Genomic DNA, 20,237 nt, shown 5'->3' with positions numbered 1-20,237 from the left:
CACCCCCTGAGGAAGCGGCAACACGAGAACGCGAAACGCGCGTTGGGGTACGGCACCAGGATACAGGTCGGACACTCTGCTAAATATGGGTAACTAATCCATTTATTCCCCTTCTGTTTTTGTTTAGCTTACATGCGTTGGTCGGTATAGATAGGGCACATGGTGATATCACGGCTCTAATGTGTATAGCCATACAATATTCATTTTGTGTGCCATATACGACCCTTAATATTTAGGGGTATATATTGGATAACCTCTGTTACGATTGGAGATATTTGTGTCCCCCCTGTATATCTGGTGTTTTGGTTGCACCTAGGGATTTGTCACTTTATATAATCCTATGAATTATTATCTACTGTACATGAATATATGTTGTATTTAACAAATTTCATATTTCAATAAATTATAAACCTTTCTAGATTAATTTGGGTTAATGTTGACTCATTTTTCTCCGTTTTAAGAATAGTTGGTACCTAGTAGCGCGCCCTTTTGCAGGTATCACAGCTTGCAACCACTTTTTGTAGCCAGACAAGAGTCTTTGAATTCTGGTTTGAGGGATTTTCTTCCATTCTTCCTTGGAGAATTCTTCCAGTTCTGTGAGGATTCCTGGGTCGTCTTGCATCCGCTGCTATTTTGAAGTCTAGCCACAGGTTTCCAATGAGGAATAATCAGGGGACTGTGAGGGGAATTGTAAAACCTTCAGCTTGCACCTTTTGATGTCATTTATTGTGGATTCTGACATGTGTTTAGGATCATTATCCATTTGTAGAAGCCATCCTCTTTTCAATTTCAGCATTTTTGCAGATGGTGTTATCTTTGCAGAAAGGACTTGTTGATATTTCGTTGAATCTATTCTTCTCTCTACCCATGAAATGTTCCCTGTGCCATTGGCTGCAACACAACCCCAAATCATGATTGATCCACCCCCATGCTTAATGGTTGGCGAGATTTTCTTTTCCTGAACTCCTGTGCCCTTTTTTCTCCACATATACTTTTGATCATCATGGCCAAATAGTTCTATTTTAACCTCATCGGTCCACAGGACTTGTTTCCATAAAGCATTAGTCTTGTTTAGATGTTCTTGCATACTCCTGTACCAGTCGTGACTTGTATTGTTTAAGATTATTGTACTTGTTTTTATTATGTGTACCCCTCCTCACATGTAAAGCGCCATGGAATATATGGCGCTATAATAATAATAATACTTCTGATGCTGAATTTTATGGTGAGGACGCAGGAGAGGTTTTCTTCTGATGACTCTTACATGAAGGCCATATATGCGCAGGTGTCTCTGAACAGTAAAACAATGTACCACAAATCCAGAGTCTGCTAAATCTTTCTGAAGGCCTTTTCAGTCAAGCAGGGGTTCTGATTTGCCTCTCTAGCAATCCTACGAGCAGCTCTCACTGAAATTTTTCTTGGTCTTCCAGACCTTATCATGACCTCCACAGTTCCTGTTAACTGCCATTTCTTAATTAATTAGATATTGAACTGAGGAAAGAGCAACTTGAAAACACTTTGCCATCTTCTTATAGCCTTCTCCTACTTTGTGGGCCTCCACCAATCTCATTTTTAGAGTGCCAGTCATCTGTTTAGAAGAACCCGTGGCTGCTGTTTTTTGGCACACGATTAGAGGAGGCTGGATTTTTATAAAGCGATGATTTTACAAAACGATGATAGTGAACAAGCCATAACCCTAACGAGATAAGTAAGGTCTGAAACCTTGTTCAAAGTTATCTGAGGACACAAATCTACAGGGGTGCCCAAACTTTTGCATTAGCCCATTTTCCTTTTTGTAATATTTAAAATGTAAAAGAAGAAAATAAATATTTTATTTTTTTCCCTAAAATACAAAGGACAGGTGTCATCTTTAATAACTTGAACCCTTTTAGATATCATTTCATCTTCAACTTGCTTGACTAGTCACAATAACAGTATTTTTGACCAAGGGTGTCCAAACGTTTACATGTCACTGTATGTATACCGGATTTCATCCAATCTCCCTATAGGATCCATTCCATATCCTTCCTATAATCGCCAGCAGGTCTGTTAACCCCCCTCTCTCTGTAAGCCGGTACCTCACCTAGATCTTTCCTCATCCTTATACTTATATTTCCGATGTAGCAGTGCTGAGTTTGTTAGTAGATTCTTACACTTCGTTCATTACAATAACTTTCTTGGTGAAGATAATCCCAGGCAGGAGCAATCATTGTCTGGTGATATATTCACCTCTGCTACATCTGAGGTCATCTCTCTCCGTACATGTAGCAGAGCTGAGTTTGTCATCACACATACGTAAATCTTTTAGGAGTGGAGAAGACGATTGTTAACGATTGTGGAGATTTCTTCCATCTCTTATATAACAGATTGAGGACTTCTTCACTGTCTTTACACTAGAAAAGTATCATGGCAGCAGATAGATTTCCGGCGTAATATTCATACATCTTGTGGTGTATGCGGCGTTATTGGCCATAGTGACCGGTATGGGAACATTAGTCATATTTGGGGCTGAATTCCCAGATAAAAGTTTACAGTGATTGGGGACCAATGACAAACTCATCTCTGAGCATCGCCGGCTCCTCTCAGCTCCATCTGCCTCTGTCTGCGGACACTCAGCCTCTTCTCGCCCCTTTATAGTCTCTTCCCTCTTGTCTCTCCCATCCTTCTCCTCCCTCCTCTCCAGTGATCAGCACCTCTTGGACGTCCTCCCCATCTCACACAAACTCTTCCCCTGTCCCTCTCCTTCTTTCAGGAGCTAAATCCCTGCACTCAGCATCTCTCCGCTCCTGGATTTCCTGCCATCAGCTCTTTTACCCTGTAAAGGATGTCTGACATCGGATCCCACACATAGAGGAGCGCACCGACGGGGCACTACAAGGACCAGGAGCACCGGGATATTAGGCTCCTGAGCAGAGGATCTGGTCCATGGGACGTCTGAAGATGCTGCTGGCCGCCCACCTCCCGCACAGCCTCCTCTTCTGGGGTGAGAGACACTGAGCATCATGGCTGAAGTTTATCATGGGTGGGAGATACAGCTGCGCTGGTACTGCAAGTGTGAATGACGGCTAAAGAATGTGTCTATCTATCTATCTATTATCTATCTATCTATTATCTATCTATTATCTATCTATTTATTATCTATCTATTATCTATCTATTATCTATCTATCTATCATCTATCTATATCTTGTAATAGCTGTACTGTATCTATCTCTATCTAATCATCGTTTATATCTATCTATCTATTCTATGTTATCTGTCATTATAACATCTGTATCCCTCTATCTTTGCCGAAACATCACTTAGAATATCTATAGTCTATCTATGATAATATCTATAGGAGAAGGAGGTCTGGGAGCTTCAACGGGATCCACATGCAACACCAAATGGGTAGAGCCAAATCAGGAGGCAGGTGGGTGCTCGCAAGGCTGGTGGGCACAGAAAACGGGAAAAATAGAGAGGATAGCGGCACACCACTGATGGAAAAATGGAAAAAAATGTATTCCTATGACTAAGGTGCTGCACGCACCTGAAACGTGTAAGGTTTTTCATGTTTTTAATATGGCTTGTTATGCCTGAATACGTTTTTTTTCATTTTTTCATCAGTGGTGTGCCGCTATCCTCTCAATTTTTCCCAAAAATATCTATACTGCACCTAATTATTTATTATAGATTTCATCTATCTATCTATATATATCCATCTACTCTGTCATCTATCTATCAATTATCTATCTATTATCTATCTATCTATTATATATCTATCTATTATCTATCTATTATATATTTATCTATTATCTATCTATCTATTATCTATCTATCTATTATCTATTATCTATCTATCTATTATCTATCTATTATCTATCTTATATATCTATCTATTATCTATCTATCTATTATCTATCTATCTATCTATCTATCTATCTATCTATCTATCTATCTATCTATCTATCTATCTGTCTATTATCTATCTATCTTTTATCTATCTATATATTATCTATCTATCTATCTATCTATCTATCTATCTATCTATCTATCAATGATCTCTCTCTCTCTATGTTGTTAGAAGTTGTGCATGGCGTATATACAGTATACACACGAGTGTTGCAGACCTTTAGATAAACCTCTTATATGTTGTGTATCATAGTGTGACCTTTGTATAATTATGATCACAGCCTGAGAGCCATTAGTGTCTGTATTTAGCCCGGGGTGGATGTATATAACTGGAGTGGGTGAGGGGCCTGTGAGGGAAATGTTCAGTATTTGATGCTAATATTATCTATAGTTTGGAGGCAATATACTGTAATATAATATAATACACTCAGTCCTGTGTCCTGTCCGCCCAGGATGAGCAGATATTGTGCTCTCCAGACTGTTGGAGCAGAAGCCAGTGTGTGATGTATTATATACAGTGCAGTAGGTGTGTGTATATCCCGGTATATATATATATATATATATATATATATATATATATATATATATATATATAATATATATATATATACTGTGTGTACAGTGTGCAGCCGCTTAATAATATCAAGCAACTTCTGCCAATTTATACCACTGATTACATCCCATGTAATACAGAGTAAACTGGTGACTAATCAGTGACAAAATCTGTACTAAATCTGCATGTAAAACAGCTGTTGATTTACTGCTGACTTTTATGTGTGGTCACACCTATATCTATCTGTTATCTATCTATCATCTATTTATTATCTATCATCTATCTATTATCTATTATCCATCTATCTATTATCTATCTATTATCTATCTATCTATCTATCTATCTATCTATCTATCTATCTATCTATCATCTATCTATCTATCTATCTATATCTATTTATCATCTATCTATTATCTATCTATCTATCTATCTATCTATCTATCTATCTATCTATCTATCTATCTATCTATCATCTATCTATTATCTATCTATCAATCATCTATCTATCTATCTATCTATCTATATCTATTTATCATCTATCTATTATCTATCTATCTATCTATCATCTATCTATCTATCTATCTATCTATCTATCTATCTATCTATCTATCTATCTATCTATCTATCTATCATCTATATCTGTCCATACCAGTTGTCAGGATTTGGAGCCTGGATTGTCTGCAGCGTTACTGCTGACATCAATCATTCCGGAGCCAAAGCTGAGATCTGATCTGCTCCATTCTAAGTCCATCAGATCTGTTGGGACACAAGTGTGACGGAGCCTTGGGCAGATGTTGACCTGATGGAGATCTTGGTCCGGCGTCACACGTACGGACCGCGATGTACGGACCGGTCACAGATTTCCTGACCCAAGAGGCAGACAGTACTGAGGCTGTTGTGTTCGGGTCAGGAGACTTACGGCCAGTTGATACCTCGCCGTCCTTCCCATACCATGAATGTCGGATTTGTGTGTAAGGGTCCCTTTCCACTTGCGAGATAAAAAACGGTCCGTAATCTGGACCGAAAAAACGGATGGAACGTATGCGATTTTCATGCGAGTGTCATGCGAGTACAATGCGATTTTTAATCGCATCATCCGTTTTTTATAATCGCATCATCCGTATGACATCCGTATTACTGTCCGATTTGTACGCACCGGTGTCCTTTGAAAAGCCGGCAATTCAGCGCGGTGTACAGTAAAATCACACTGACAGGTTAGAATAGAGTAGATATATACACATAGAATAGGTATATATACATATATATATGTCAGTGAGACACCTATATATGTATATTTATATTTAATGCAGCGCTAGATAGCATAAAAGCCGCTAATTCAATTGCCGGCTTTTAATTTCTCCTTCACAAACCCGACATGATATGAGACATGGTTTACATACAGTAAACCATCTCATATCCCCTTTTTTTTGCATATTCCACACTACTAATGTTAGTAGTGTGTACGTGCAAAATTTGGGTGCTGTAGCTATTAAATTTAAGGGTTAACTCGCGGAAAAAATTGGCGTGGGCTCCCGCGCAATTTTCTCCGCCAGAGCGGTAAAGCCAGTGACTGAGGGCAGATATTAATAGCCAGGAGAGGGTCCATGGTTATTGGCCCCCCCGTGGCTACAAACATCTGCCCCCAGCCACCCCAGAAAAGGCACATCTGGAAGATGCGCCTATTCTGGCACTTGGCCACTCTCTTCCCACTCCCTGTAGCGGTGGGATATGGGGTAATGAAGGGTTAATGCCACCTTGCTATTGTAAGGTGACATTAAGCCAGATTAATAATGGAGAGGCGTTAATTATGACACCTATCCATTATTAATCCAATTGTAGGAAAGGGTTAAAAAACACACACACACATGATTACAAAGTAGTTTAATGAAATAAAGACAGCGGTTGTTGTAATAATTTATTGCTCTCTCAATCCATCAGGAACACCCTCGCTTGGCAACATAATAAACGCACAAGATACATACCCTCAGATGTCAGATCACGTCCCACGATGTAATCCATCTGAAGGGGTTAACTAATATTACAGGCAGGAGCCCTGCTAATGCAGCTGTGCTCCGTGCCTGTAATTCCCCGGCGAATGAATGAAATGTAGGTCATTGACCTACATTTCCTTCAGTCGCGGTGATGCGCCCCCTGGTGGATGTCCTCATATGACCTGGAGCGTGGGAAAAAGTTCCCAGGCTGCAGTTTATGAGAACATCCACCAGAGGGCGCCTCACCGCGACTCAATGTAAGTACAGATCCTGCTTTCCTTTCAGCACCCGGGGATTACAGGCACCAGTGAGTGGTTTATCGCAGCTCGTGCCTGTAATATTAGTTAACCCCTTCAGATGGATTACCTCGTGGGACATGATCGGACATCAGAAGGTATGTATCTTGTGCGGTTATTATTTTTCCAAGCGAGGGTGTTCCTGATGGATTGAGAGAACAATAAATTATTACAACAACCGCTGTGTTTATTTCATTAAACTACTTTTAAATCATGTGTGTGTGTGTTTTTTAACCCTTTCCTACAATTGGATTAATAATGGATAGGTGACATAATTGACGCCTCTCCATTATTAATCTGGCTTAATGTCACCTTACAATAGCAAGGTGGCATTAACCCTTCATTACCCCATATCCCACCGCTACAGGGAGTGGGAAGAGAGTGGCCAAGTGCCAGAATAGGCGCATCTTCCAGATGTGCCTTTTCTGGGGTGGCTGGGGGCAGATGTTTTTAGCCACGGGGGGCCAATAACCATGGACCCTCTCCTGGCTATTAATATCTGCCCTCAGTCACTGGCTTTACCGCTCTGGCGGAGAAAATTGCGCGGGAGCCCACGCCAATTTTTTCCGCCATTTAACCCTTTATTTCAGCAGCTACAGCGCTGAAATTTTGCACATACACACTACTAACATTAGTAGTGTGGAATATGCAAAAAAAAGGGGATATGAGATGGTTTACTGTATGTAAACCATGTCTCATATCCTGTCGGGTTTGTGCAGGAGAAATGAGAAGCCGGCAATTGAATTAGCGGCTTTAATGCTATCTAGTGCTGCATTAAATATAAATATACATATATAGGTGTCTCACTGACATATATATATATATGTATATATACCTATTCTATGTGTATATATCTACTCTATTCTAACCTGTCAGTGTGATTTTACTGTACACCGCGCTGAATTACCGGCTTTTCAAAGGACACCGGTGCGTAAAAATCGCATGGTGCGAGTGCTGTGCGATTTTTTTCTCGCACCCATTGACTTGCATTGGCGAGTCTCGTCCGAGAATCGCAGCAATACGCAGCATGCTGCGATTTTTTTCTCAGCCGATCCAGATTTTTCTCAGTCCGATTTCGGCTGAGAAAAAAATCGCAAATCAAAAGACACCTATTAACTAACATTGGTCCGAGTGCAATCCGATTTTTTATCGGATTGCACGCGTCCGTTTTCCTCGCAAGTGGAAAGGGACCCTTAGGGTCTGGCTGTTGTGAGCAATCCCGAGGGTGCGATGGCTGAGAGGAGGCAGCTGTACGGTGGGCTATTGGGAACCCAGCTCCCTTCCGATCAGTTATTCGCAGTCCACCTTCAGTGTAACTAAACTTTCACTTTTATATAATTTTGTTTGGCTTGAAAAGTTATGAAACTTTGCAAATCACTTTATTAGAGGATTGGTCTTTATACCTGTAAAATATGACATATAAGTGACTTCCAACCCCTGGCTTTTACCCCCCGTCTATCTTCCTGCCTTCAGTTGCAGTGACATCCCCTTTAAATGCTTCGCACAGTGTTGTATCCCCGGCCGAATTCCGATTTTATGCTTTATGACGTAATGTTGCATTTCCCCTGGTATCGTCCATTGGTGTAAGTTATTATGTATTCATCCCCACTAGAGTCCAGGGATAAGTTATTCATCCCCTCACTATGATCTGCCCGTTTTACGTCTTTTTATGAGCCGTCCACTGTATACATGCCTGTAATATCCTCTCTGTAGGTCTGCGGTGGATGTAATCTTTGCTCCTTGTGTAACGTCAGGTCTCTCGCGCCTTTCAGTAGTTTTTACCATCACATTGCTCTATCACTGGTTGTGATTACAAATTCCTTCGCCTTGTATCATTGGGTCATTTTTTTTAATCAATAATTATTTGCATTTTAATGTCTTTATTTTTTAGTATTTAGTGCTTTGTTTTCCTGATACAGAGCTCCAGATCCTCTACATACACACAGAATTTAAAAATATAACAATCTGGCTTCCTGAAGCAGCCACTAGGGGGAGCTATGCAGCATACACTGTACATTGGACTCAATAATCACACAGTATGTGAGAGCTCCCTCTAGTGGTGGATGTAGGTAATCATTATGTTATCTTTAAAGCCAACCTTTAACCTGGAAGATTTCTTTTACATTTGTTAGTGGTTTCCTTTAGTTAATAAAATCGCAGCAGGCTTCAGTCTGCAATCTGCATACCTTTATCCATTTATGGATCCGCTGATATGTAGTTTGAATAAATTTTCTGATTTTTCATGCGTGGGAGTGTCCCTCCAAGTAATACGGGCTGGATGTGAGGTCTGTGAATATCCAGGTTGCTGCTATTTATTTATTTTACTCAATTATATAGCTCCATTAATTCAACAGAGCTTTACATGCTTCATAATCACTGTCTCCATTGGGGCTCACAATCTACATTCCCTATCAGTATGTCTGTGGAATGTGGGAGGAAACCGGAGAACCCGGAGGAAACCCACGCAAACACGGGGAGAACATACAAACTCCTTGCAAATATTGTGAGATTTGAACCCCCGGCTGCAGTGCTAACCACTGAGCCACTGTGCTGCCTACCTGATATCTTCATTAGCTCACATATCAGCACAGCTTCTATCCTGCACTCATTTATTCTTCATGTGCTTACCTCCTTCTCTATAGTCTTTTTTTTTCTGCCTTCCCTGAGACTATACATGCTTTCCCCTCTCTCCACACTGGAAATTTGTATACAAAGCCCTTTGTATCCTTGCTTCTATTTCTCACAGAAGGGAAGTGAAGCAGAGGGAGCTGTTACAATGTAAGATATTTCAGGAGATTGTGAGCTCTGTATCAGGCAAAGTACTGACTGCTGTAAAGATATATCAGTTAATGAAGGGACCTCCAGAAATGAAATGTAAACTGTGTGGGAATTCCAGAAAACTGAATCATTGCAGGGTTCAATGGAACTTACACATAGAATCTAGGCTTGTGCTTCCATTAGGCTGCAGTCTGTATAAATTATGCACTTTCCACTGGATTTATAGGTGACGGTTATTATATCATTATGGGTACTATAGCAGAGCTAGGTGGGACAGGGTTATGCCCTAGCTCTGCATGTCTTGATGAGATGCACATGACTAGCTTTTTACTAGAACCAGGTCCTGTGTTCACTTTGGGGTGTGTCAGTCTGCTGGATGGAGTAGAGACGAGTGTGCTGTTGGTGAGTGACCAGCCAAAATGTGAGCTGCAGCTGAAAGAGAGAAGAGCTGGGGTTTCTCTGTAAATGGAAACTGCATGGGTCAGCTAGGAAAGCTGAGCAGTCTGTGTGTTGGAGCTGTAGAGTAACTTGTGGAAGCTGCAGTCGGTTCAGTGTGAACTGTGCCCGGAGTTGAACACTTCTTTTTGGCGCTGGAAGCTGCTGGAGCTCTGGCTGAAGGGGATACCGTGACTGATGGGATTGTGCCTTCTGTGTGTGAAGTTTGCTCCCGGAGAATGGACCGTAATCTGTTCGGGGAAGCCTGCACTGACATATATGTGCTCTGCTAAATGAACCAGAAGAGGCTGTTTTTCTGGTTTTGAATCCCTTGGAGTTCAATGAAAGCAATAAAACTGCACCTGTTGGGACCAAACCACATTGCCTGTGTGAACGCTACCAAATGTTCTCCCCTGGTTCCCTCCATGGCCAGGTGGAGTTGAGTGGCACAGCTGCTACATCCTGCTGCTCCATTCTTTTTTTGGTGAGACTACACACCCATCCAGTATGTAAGAAGGTGTCCTGACTGTCCCCCAAAATAAAGATCGGGCATGTCAGATTTCAACATGCCTGATCCTTTAATCCTCATGTTGATAGGCCACCTCTAAAGGTGTCTGGCTGCAACTTATACACATCATCATTAGAACCGGTGGAGCATGCATGTATATGGGGTGGGGGACAGGAGCAATAGTTGTTGACCTAGTTCAGTCGACAGTTATTAACAAAGTATGGACAGCCTTAGAGAAAACAGTGGCAATGGGATAAGTTGCACTACCAGGCAAAAACACCCGTATGCCCCATTCCAGAGCGGTTTTATTGTCCTGATTACCTCCTACCTGTATCTTAGTGACTGAGTCTCCCAAGTCCAGGAGAACGCCTATCTTTATAAATTCAGGGCTCCCTATTAGGATACTTAAAAATGATATTATAATACGGGAATATCAGCAAAATACAGACTGCTGCTAGTGTCCCACTATACAGTAGTGTTAATATATGGCAGTTCACACTGACATATAGTGGGGGGAAAAGTATTCAGTCAGCCACCAATTGTGCAAGTTCTCCCACTTATAAAGATGAGAGAGGCCTGTAAGTGACATCATAGGTAGACCACAACTGTGAGAGTCACAATGAGAAAACAAATCCAGAAAATCACCTTGTCTGATTGGGCAAGATTTATTTTGCAAATCATGGTGGAAAATAAGTATTTGGTCATTAACAAAAGTTCATCTCAATATTTTGTTATATATCCATTGTTGGCAATGACAGAGGTCAAACGTTTTCTGTGAGTCTTCACAAGGTTGGCACACACTGTTGTTGGTATGTTGGCCCATTCCTCCATGCAGATCTCCTCTAGAGCAGTGATGTTTTGGGCCTGTCGCTGGGCAACATGGACTTTCAACTCCCTCCAAAGGTTTTCTATGGGGCTGAGATCTGGAGACTGGCTAGGCCACTCCAGGACCTTGAAATGCTTCTTACGAAGCCACTCCTTCATTGCCCAGGCGGTGTGCTCGGGATCATTATTATGCTGAAAGACCCATCCACATTTCGTCAGGGGGCGACAAAGGCAGCGTGCTGAAACGCGCGTTGGGGTGCACGCCATCCAGGAGCTAATGTGCCACACTACTCTGTAAGTGATTACCTATCTTTGGCCTTATTACTGTACACAATTCTTGATGCTTTAACGGCACCTTATTTTACACCTCCATCCAGTACTGCTATTATGTTGCTCTAGTCACTTTATGACATACACAGTTTTTTATACCATGGCAATAGTATTTACTACACTTTACTAACACTTTTTATATTTTTTGATTTGTTCACAACAGACTATTCACTTTTCTTCGTTGTAATATTTTTTTTGCCATACTGCACTAAGCACTTTTTCTAATCGCCACCTGTGCATATTTATTTCTGAGTAATTGTACAGTATGTACATTATCTTTATTTCTTTATAATTTTACATAGTAGTGGTCCTTTTGCATATCCCTGCATGTGTGTCCCTTTTAGTATTTGTCTATTTTTCCTACCATTGCTTATTGTCCAGTTATTTCTGCCTGTATTTAATAAATAAACTTTCTACTTTTGGACTATATGATCGTTTTTTTTTCGCCTCTTTTAGCCTTATGTTATTTTCCGATTGTCCACGTAGTCTCACTTTAGTCAGGCTGTTTGGTGGTATGATCATTATTATTATTATTTTTATTTTTACTCTATATAGATATATATTTTATGCTCACTGAATATTATGGATACCCTCACCAACATTTAGCAATTCCTTTGTTACATTTTCTTTTTGATACCTATTATTATTATTATTATACATTTTTATAGCGCCATTTATTACATGTGAAAAGGGGGCAAAAATAGACAAATACAATAAACATGAGCAAAAAACAAGGCACACAGGTACATAAGGAGGGAGGACCCTGCCCGCGAGGGCTCACAGTCTACGGGGATGGGTGAGGATACACTATGAGAGGGTAGAGCTGGTCGTGCGGTGGTTCAGTAGGGTGAGGATCACTGGAGGCTGTAGGCTTGTTGGAAGAGGTGAGTCTTCAGGTTCTTTTTGAAGGTTTCCGTGGTAGGCGAGAGTCTGATATGTTGGGGTAGAGAGTTCTAGAGTATGGGGGAAGCACGGGAGAAGTCTTGGATTCGGTTTGGGAAGAGGAGATAAGGGGGGAGTAGAGAAGGAGATCTTGAGAGGATCAGAGGTTGTGTGTAGGTAAGTACCAGGAGACCATGTCACAGATGTATGGAGGAGTCAGGTTGTGGATGGCTTTGTATGTCATAGTAAGAGTTTTGATCTGGAGTCTCTGGGCACTAGGAAGCCAGTGAAGGGCTTGGCATAGGGGAGAGGCTGGGGAGTAGCGGGGAAAGAGGTAGATTAGTCAGGCAGCAGAGTGTAGGATGGATTGGAGAGGTGCCAGAGTGCTAGAGGGGAGGCCAGAGAGTAGGATGTTGCAGTAGTCAAGGCGGGAGATGATAAGGGCATGTACTAGTGTTTTTGTGGTAATGAGTGGAGAACAGAGGAGCCTCTTAAAGAAGAAGTTACAGGTCTGTGAGAGCCAGAAATCTTGCATGTTTTTAGGTGACCAATATTTCTTTTCCACCATAATTTGCAAAATAAATCTTGCCAAATCAGACAAGGTGATTTTCTGGATTTGTTTTCTCATTGTGACTCTCATAGTTGTGGTCTACCTATGATGTCAATTACAGGCCTCTCTCATCTTTGTAAGTGGGAGAACTTGCACAATTGGTGGCTGACTAAATACTTAGTAGATTATATCTCCTGTAACTAACGCGTTTCACAGACAGTATGGGGAATATGATTTCCCTGCAGCTTCCTCCCTCTATTATCAGAGACCCCCCTGCAACTAAACTAAGTGATTCCCATAACACACATTCTTGGACAATTGCTGCATGTCAGATTCCCTAATATATGAATCCTATAGATTGGGTATGAGCCCACCGAGTTGGATGCAGAGTAGAATATTCCGTACTAGAGCGATTGATATGTGATGCAATCAGTATGGCTGTAACCTTACTAATGGCTGTGACCCTCTGACTTATTATTTGTCTATGCAAAGCTGATAATGTGCCTAATGTAGGCACTAACTGAAGAACGCGGACAAAGAAAAGAGCTGTCTGCGAAAACACGGCACAGACATGATAATTCAAGCCCCGGACGGACACACAGAATACGCTCATTCACTGACATAATATATTGCCGGGTATCCAGGGACAACATGTGTTGTGTAGAGGGCGATTAGCGGAACTGCTAAGATCAGAAATATGGAATTCTTGCTCTTTGATGTGACTAATGTTCTAAATATTTCTTTTGTAGCATATGGGTTTGCATAGCAAACTTGTATTTGAATTTTGCAGCGGAGAACCGAAATGCAATGTAGTAACTTAAAAAAAAAAACACAAAAAAATTATCCTCAAAGTCCCAAACATGGCATTTTATTGACAGCATTTCTGTTTTTTTCTAAAAATGTAAACTAAAGTGGGTGCACTGTACCCCACTGCAAAGTCACAGACCTTGAAAAAGCTTTCTTTTCACACTGGCAGGCACATAATATGGTGGTTAAGATCACATTAGTTTGTACCAGCTTTATAGTTACAGTCTCTGAAGAGGTACAGCACTTGCAGGTTACTCTCACACAGACTTGTGAATAGCAGAACAGAACAGTAAAACAGCCGCTATACGTCTAAGGGTAGCAACTGTTTAACACAGCATATACCGCCTAGGCACAAAGTTGTTATAGCTCACATGGTGAGGTGGATTCACTAAGTCGTAGGTCTGGAGGAGCTGCATGGACCAGAGATGAACAGCCGACCTGTGGGTGCTGGACAGCATCTGGAGCAATGTGGAATAGCAGATATGGTTGGGATGGATTGCACTCAAAGTATTGAAATAGCAGAGGTGAGCATGATAGACAGCAACATGGTCATAGAACAACGCAGCTGGGTGTCTTGTGTGGTATTTTATCTGTGGAAAAGCAGAGCTGAGTGGACAGGCACCTTGGCACAGCAGAGCCAAGTATGCAGACATACACCTTGGGAAAGTAGAGCTAAATATGAGGATAGACACTCTGGAACAGTAGAGCTGAATGTGCAGACAAGGTCCTTGGAAAAGCAATGCTAAGTATATGGACAGGCACCTTGGAATAGCGGATTTAGGTAAACGAATGGCTACATTAGAATAGCATGAATAGATGAAGCAAAGCCCAGCTGAACAGCGAAGTTGAGTTTGTCAGGAGACTCACTTTCTCACTTTGAGATATATGCAGCAGAGTCCAGGTGTAAAGCTGGATTTGTAATGTGTCACACAATAGAGCAAGTAGAAAAGCCAAATGCTGTGGTAGTGACTAGGATGGAAACTACCTGAATACTCAGATGGCATATTCCCACCTGAGTTAGCCAATAAGGTTGTATCTTATAATATCAGAAGTGCAGGCTGGGTTGCGATGGTAACTGATGTACACTGGAGCAGAGGGAGATGGCTGCCAGAGAAGGAGGCTGCAGAGACTGATCTCTGGAGTTAACTGTCATGCAACGTGAAGGAAAGGCTAAGTGCAACATGATGGGATAAGGGAAAGGGAACCAAACAATAGGGGAACAGGAGAGTGGAGACCCCTAGACAGCTCTAACGTCACCGTCTGCCCTATTGTCCCTTTATAGGTTCCGTACCTATCGCCGAGCAGGATACCTATTCCCTTCCTGACCCTGGTGATAATCCCTGCTCCAGAAGGATAGGATGAGCACTAGTCAATCTCCACTACCACTAAAGACAGCTAGGATTCACAACCCAAGGGAACACTTAGCTTGAGTAGACCAAAACACCAACGTCCTCCAAATTCCAAAGAAGACGCTAGCCTAATGCTGCAGCTTCAAGCCTCAACAGGGAAATGGAAATAGAAAATATCACAGCAAGTTGGGAGTTATAAACACCCAGATCCAGGTGTGACCATTAGAGCCAGGGGAGGTGGCCACTGGGTCCTAGTGTCAGAAGGACCATGCAGAATTCTCCAAGCAAACTGCAGATAAAATAATACTAGTGTCTTGTACGCAGCCTAAACAAAAAAAGGGTCACTGCAGCAAATTGAGTCAAACTTTTTAAAAAGTGCACAATAATAATAAACTCGGCACAGCTTTAGACTATCCAAGAGGGGAATTTATCATTCTTGCACAGCAGAAAACTGTTGTAAAAAAAAATAAGTTGCAAGCATTATTTAACTTTTTGCCCTTCAGCCTTAGCCCCACCATTTTTTTTAAAAAAAAGTGGACAGGATTAGTAAAAAGAGTGGGGGCGAAAACTGTTAAATCTATTTCTATAAATGAAAGAAAAAAAATTGCACATGAGAGTAGACTAGAGATGAGCGAATCATTGAAATTGGAATTCACTAGCTTACTCAAACTTTCCCAGTAAATTTGATTAATTGCAAATCGAAAGTATTCAAAATATTCCAATTGCTCTGGAGAATGTGTATTAGGACACTATTCTCTTTTCCTAATATACTACACTTATTCACACACTATCTGTAGTTTCTTCAGTGTTTTACGGTATTCTCTCTTGCTAAGCTGTAACCTGTGCTGTCCTCTCACTCCCCACATTCACCATTAAATTGCTGCTGCATTCCCTGCCTCTACTTTTATACAGGCTACGATTGTCCCTCCTGATTGGCTGGGCTATATCATGTGATGTGATAGCTGTAAGGCATTACAGGCCCGTCCTCTCCCAAAGTCATGTGATACTTCCTTGGTTGATGCAAACTTCTACAATCTGTAAAATGGTGGTGGTAGAGTTGAGCAAAATGTTTTGTAACACCCTGGTCTAGCATCCACTTTGTTATGACCATCATACCAGTGATCTGTGAACTACATCCCACCTGACAGTATTCCCAGCACTTCTTTTGAATAGTTGGTCCAGTGCGTCGTCATCCTTGAAGCTGCGAAGAAGGCATGATAGTGCGCTAGGAGGACAGATTAGAAGATGAGTCATTGATGACAACAGGTAGGCAGAGGTTCGCTGGGCTCTGGTCCAGCAGCACAGGACTACTGAGGTGGCTGCTGGTTTAAGATCCTGCAAATTAATTTGCTGAAGGCAGTGACACTTTTTAACAGTCTCAAATTGTTCAAATTCATCAGATTCAGCGAATTCCTAAAAATATATTAGATTCGCATAGAATCAATTCGCCCATCTCTCTAAAATGTCTAATTCTCTGGACTGTTTGGGAAAGTGAAGATTATCATGATGCGTGGACTGCGCTCACAGAAAGGATGAGATCCGAAGAGTATACACAAGGTTTTTTATTCGCCCAACGCGTTTCAGTGCCAGACTGGTGCCTTTCTGTTGTGAATTCTGCTCTTGGGCTCCCTCCGGTGGTTGCTAGTGGTAGTGCAGTGGTCTCTGGATTGTAAGCTGGGCAGGTGTTTCTGCTTATTGCAGTTCTATTAGGTATTTAGGTTTGTAGGATCCATCAATCCCTGCCAGATGTCCATTGTATCTTGGAGGGATTGCATCTCTGTCTGGCTCCACTTGCCCTGCTGACATTTCTGCTAAGATAAGTGTCTTGTTTTTTGTTCTCTGCAGCACGCATGCAGTGTGCTTTTATGTGCAGTGCTATCTAATGTGTTTTTGTCCAGCTTAGACATGTTTGGATTTTTCTGTCATGCTGGATTCTTTGGAGATGCAGATATACATCCTATGTCTTTAGTAAGATGTAGTAGATAGTATATTCTGCTGTGGATTTTTCTAGAGTTTTAATACTGACCGCTTAGTACTCTGTCCTATCCTTTTCTATTTAAGCTAGTAGTGCCTCTTTTGCTAAACTCTGTCTTTTCTGCCTGTGTACGTATTTCCTCTTAAACTCACAGTCAATATTTATGGGGGGCTGTCTATCCTTTGGGGGCTCTGCTCTGAGGCAAGATAGGATTTCCCATTTCCATCTTTAGGGGTATTTAGTCCTCCGGCTGTGTCGAGGTGTCTAGGCCATGTTAGGGACATCCCACGGCTACTTCTAGTTGCAATGTCAGTATTAGGATTGCGGTCAGTACAGGTACCACCAACTCCAGAGATAGTCACATGTGGCTCCAGGGTCACCGGATCATAACACTTTCTCAAGGTAAACACTAAGTAATTCTTGTTCTTTTTACATCGAAAAAGATGCTGGTTTGACACCAAAATCAAATTGGTTGAATAAAAAACCATGTTTATACTCTCTGAATCTCATCCTTTCCGTGAGTACATCCTGTACATTGTGATAATCTCCCCTTCGCCAAACTGTTATCTGGACAACACTCTTTTCCAGCCATGGGGCTGCAACTATGGCACATCAGGCTTCTACAGGTGTTTGTGTCCTTGCACAACTTTTACAGATGAGCGCTACCATCACCCTCATCTTGCTCCTTATAGTTCTGCCCAATCTTTGCGCATTTGTCCAATCCAGATCTTCCTAATTCTCTGACCCATACTCATGCCTGCTACCAGTAACCCCCTATAAATGAAAACCCCAGCTTGTCTTCAGGATTCACAGTACTAAAAATTAACTAACTTTTGCAGGACTCTGATCTATGATGTACATCATCATAGAGATGATCAATTTCATTCCCACTGCCCTAATCAAGGGATTGATGTGATTTGTGTCCCATATGAAATAGATTTAGTTTCCCCTGGTTCTTTCTACGCTGGTCAGAAACATGCAGCTCCATTTCAGCTGCTTCTGATCTGGTCATTACCTCTTCCTATAATAACTGGTCAGACCTTCTTGTCCCTGCTGGTGAAAGATTTGTCTTCCTGTGCTAAAGCTAACTGGTTGGAGTAGAATTGTTGTAGTAGTGTTCTGTGGTTTTCTGTAGTACATGTGAGTTTATCTCCAGGTCCCTGTTGCCATTTAGTTTATTCCTCCCTGTTCCTACCCTCCTCCCTATTGTTGGTTGGTACTTTTGTATGATAGAGGTTTTCTGTAATGCCTGTTTTGTCATTATGTCTTGTTAACCTTACATTTCTGTCCTATGCCTCATCCTCATGGGGTGGCGGAGGGGACAGATCAGGGATTACCAGGAGCATAGTAAGGTCTAACGTACCCCCGGGACAGGGATAGCTAGGGTCCCAGTTCCAGGGACAGTTTGAGGCCCCCCTTCCTTACCGAAGACCGTTACAGCATGACAGCTTTGTGAATTGAATTGTTCATATCTACATTATAGTCTTTGTATGTTATAAAGGATGTTAACTGGGGGTGTACAGAATCAGAAAAACAGCGCAGGGCTTGTCTATAGGTTGTGTGTGATATTGCAGTTCAACCCTATTGACTTCAGTCAGCTGACAATTGTGGTGCCTTTTGTGGTAGAAAGCAGCCATGTTTTTCTAATCCTGTCCAAGGGTTCAGAGGAGGGTTTGTCTAAAGCAGATGACCAAAATTAATGTTCAATCACTTGAATATTTAATTGCTGGGTCTGATTTTCCCCCTTGTGTAGATAGTGCATTATTCACAGTGTCCTAAGTATTTAGAAAATTATCCACAATCCTCCTCTACTTTAATTAGTAATGATGAGTCTAATATTTTAGCATAATGTACTAATAACTTTACTCTTCTCACCAATCAGACTAAGCACTAATGTTATTCAATCTCGCCGCGTTCCCTTTAAGCTTTCTTCCTTAATGAATGTTTGTGAGAAAGGTGAGAAGAGTGAGAATGATGTGCCATATTAGTTATGTGCATTATGATCCTGATAATGAAGTTTTAAGGTGAGAAGTGGTGGTGAAAACCAATGCCTACAGAGAGTCAAACAGATTAAGATTGTATTACTAATTAGTAAAGGCTTCAAAAATAGTAGATCTGAGTATAGCAATGTAGGCCATGGCTTAAAAGTATGGAGATCTTAAGATACAACAATTAGGTAGGTATTCATGTGCTATCTTCACTTTTGGTCCCATGTCCTGCAAGATTGTTCCATCAGTCTGGGTGAGGAAAATCTTGACCAAGGTCCAAGATGATCCCACCTTCCAGCGAGTGAAAGATTTATTCATAGGATCAATATGGTCCCACCGGTCAGAGAAAGGAAGATGGTGAACAGCCAGATGAACCCATCTTTAAGGGTTAGGAAGATGGTGATCAAAAACCAAGAGGGTTCAATCTGCCAGAAAGAGGAACATAGTCATGAAGGACCATTATGGTCCCATTATTAGTCTGAGAAGGCAAAACAGTGACCAGATGATGGTACACAGTAAGATGGTCTCATCCGTGAGGGTGAGGAAAATGGTGGCTAGGAACCAAGAAGGTTCAACCTGCCAGAGAGAGGAACATAATGATGAGAGACCAAAATGGTCCCATATATCACTGAAAGATAGTGAACAAAGACCAAATGGTTCAGTTTATCAGGGAAAAAAAACATAATGACCTGGGACAAATATGCTCTTAATTGACAGGGAGAGGAAGGTCGTGATCAGTGACCAAGATGCTCCACTCTGTCAAAGAGGAACATAGTGACCAAAGACCAAGATGGTACTTTTTCCAGCAACAGGAAGCTGGTCAACAGGAACTAAGATGGTCCCATCTGCCAGAGAGAAAAAGATGGTGAAAAAAATCTAAATTGTCCCATCTGTCAGTGATAGGAAGATGGTGACCATGAACAAGGATGGTCCTATCTGACATGGAGATGAAGATGGTAAACACGAACCAAAAGGGTCCAAGAAACCAAGACCAAGATCTTCTTAATGACCAAAGGGCGGAAGGTGGTGAACATGAACTATTATGTTCTCATCTACTAGGTCCAGACAATGGACAAACAA

General features: G+C 41.5%; 1 protein-coding gene across 1 annotated transcript in view; it reads left to right on the top strand.

Moving 5' to 3' along the window:
* Nucleotides 1-2,750: 2,750 nt before the first annotated feature.
* Nucleotides 2,751-20,237, top strand: part of GFRA2 (GDNF family receptor alpha 2) — a 65,422-nt gene continuing 47,935 nt past the window's right edge. The window contains exon 1 of the mRNA XM_077262136.1: nucleotides 2,751-2,983. Coding sequence (XP_077118251.1) covers nucleotides 2,926-2,983 — 58 coding nt within the window. The 5' untranslated portion in view covers nucleotides 2,751-2,925. The remainder of the gene's footprint in view (nucleotides 2,984-20,237) is intronic.

Source organism: Ranitomeya variabilis, chromosome 5, assembly GCF_051348905.1.
Source record: "Ranitomeya variabilis isolate aRanVar5 chromosome 5, aRanVar5.hap1, whole genome shotgun sequence".
Classification (NCBI taxonomy): domain Eukaryota; kingdom Metazoa; phylum Chordata; class Amphibia; order Anura; family Dendrobatidae; genus Ranitomeya; species Ranitomeya variabilis.
This window is presented reverse-complemented; position numbering and strand designations above follow the sequence as displayed.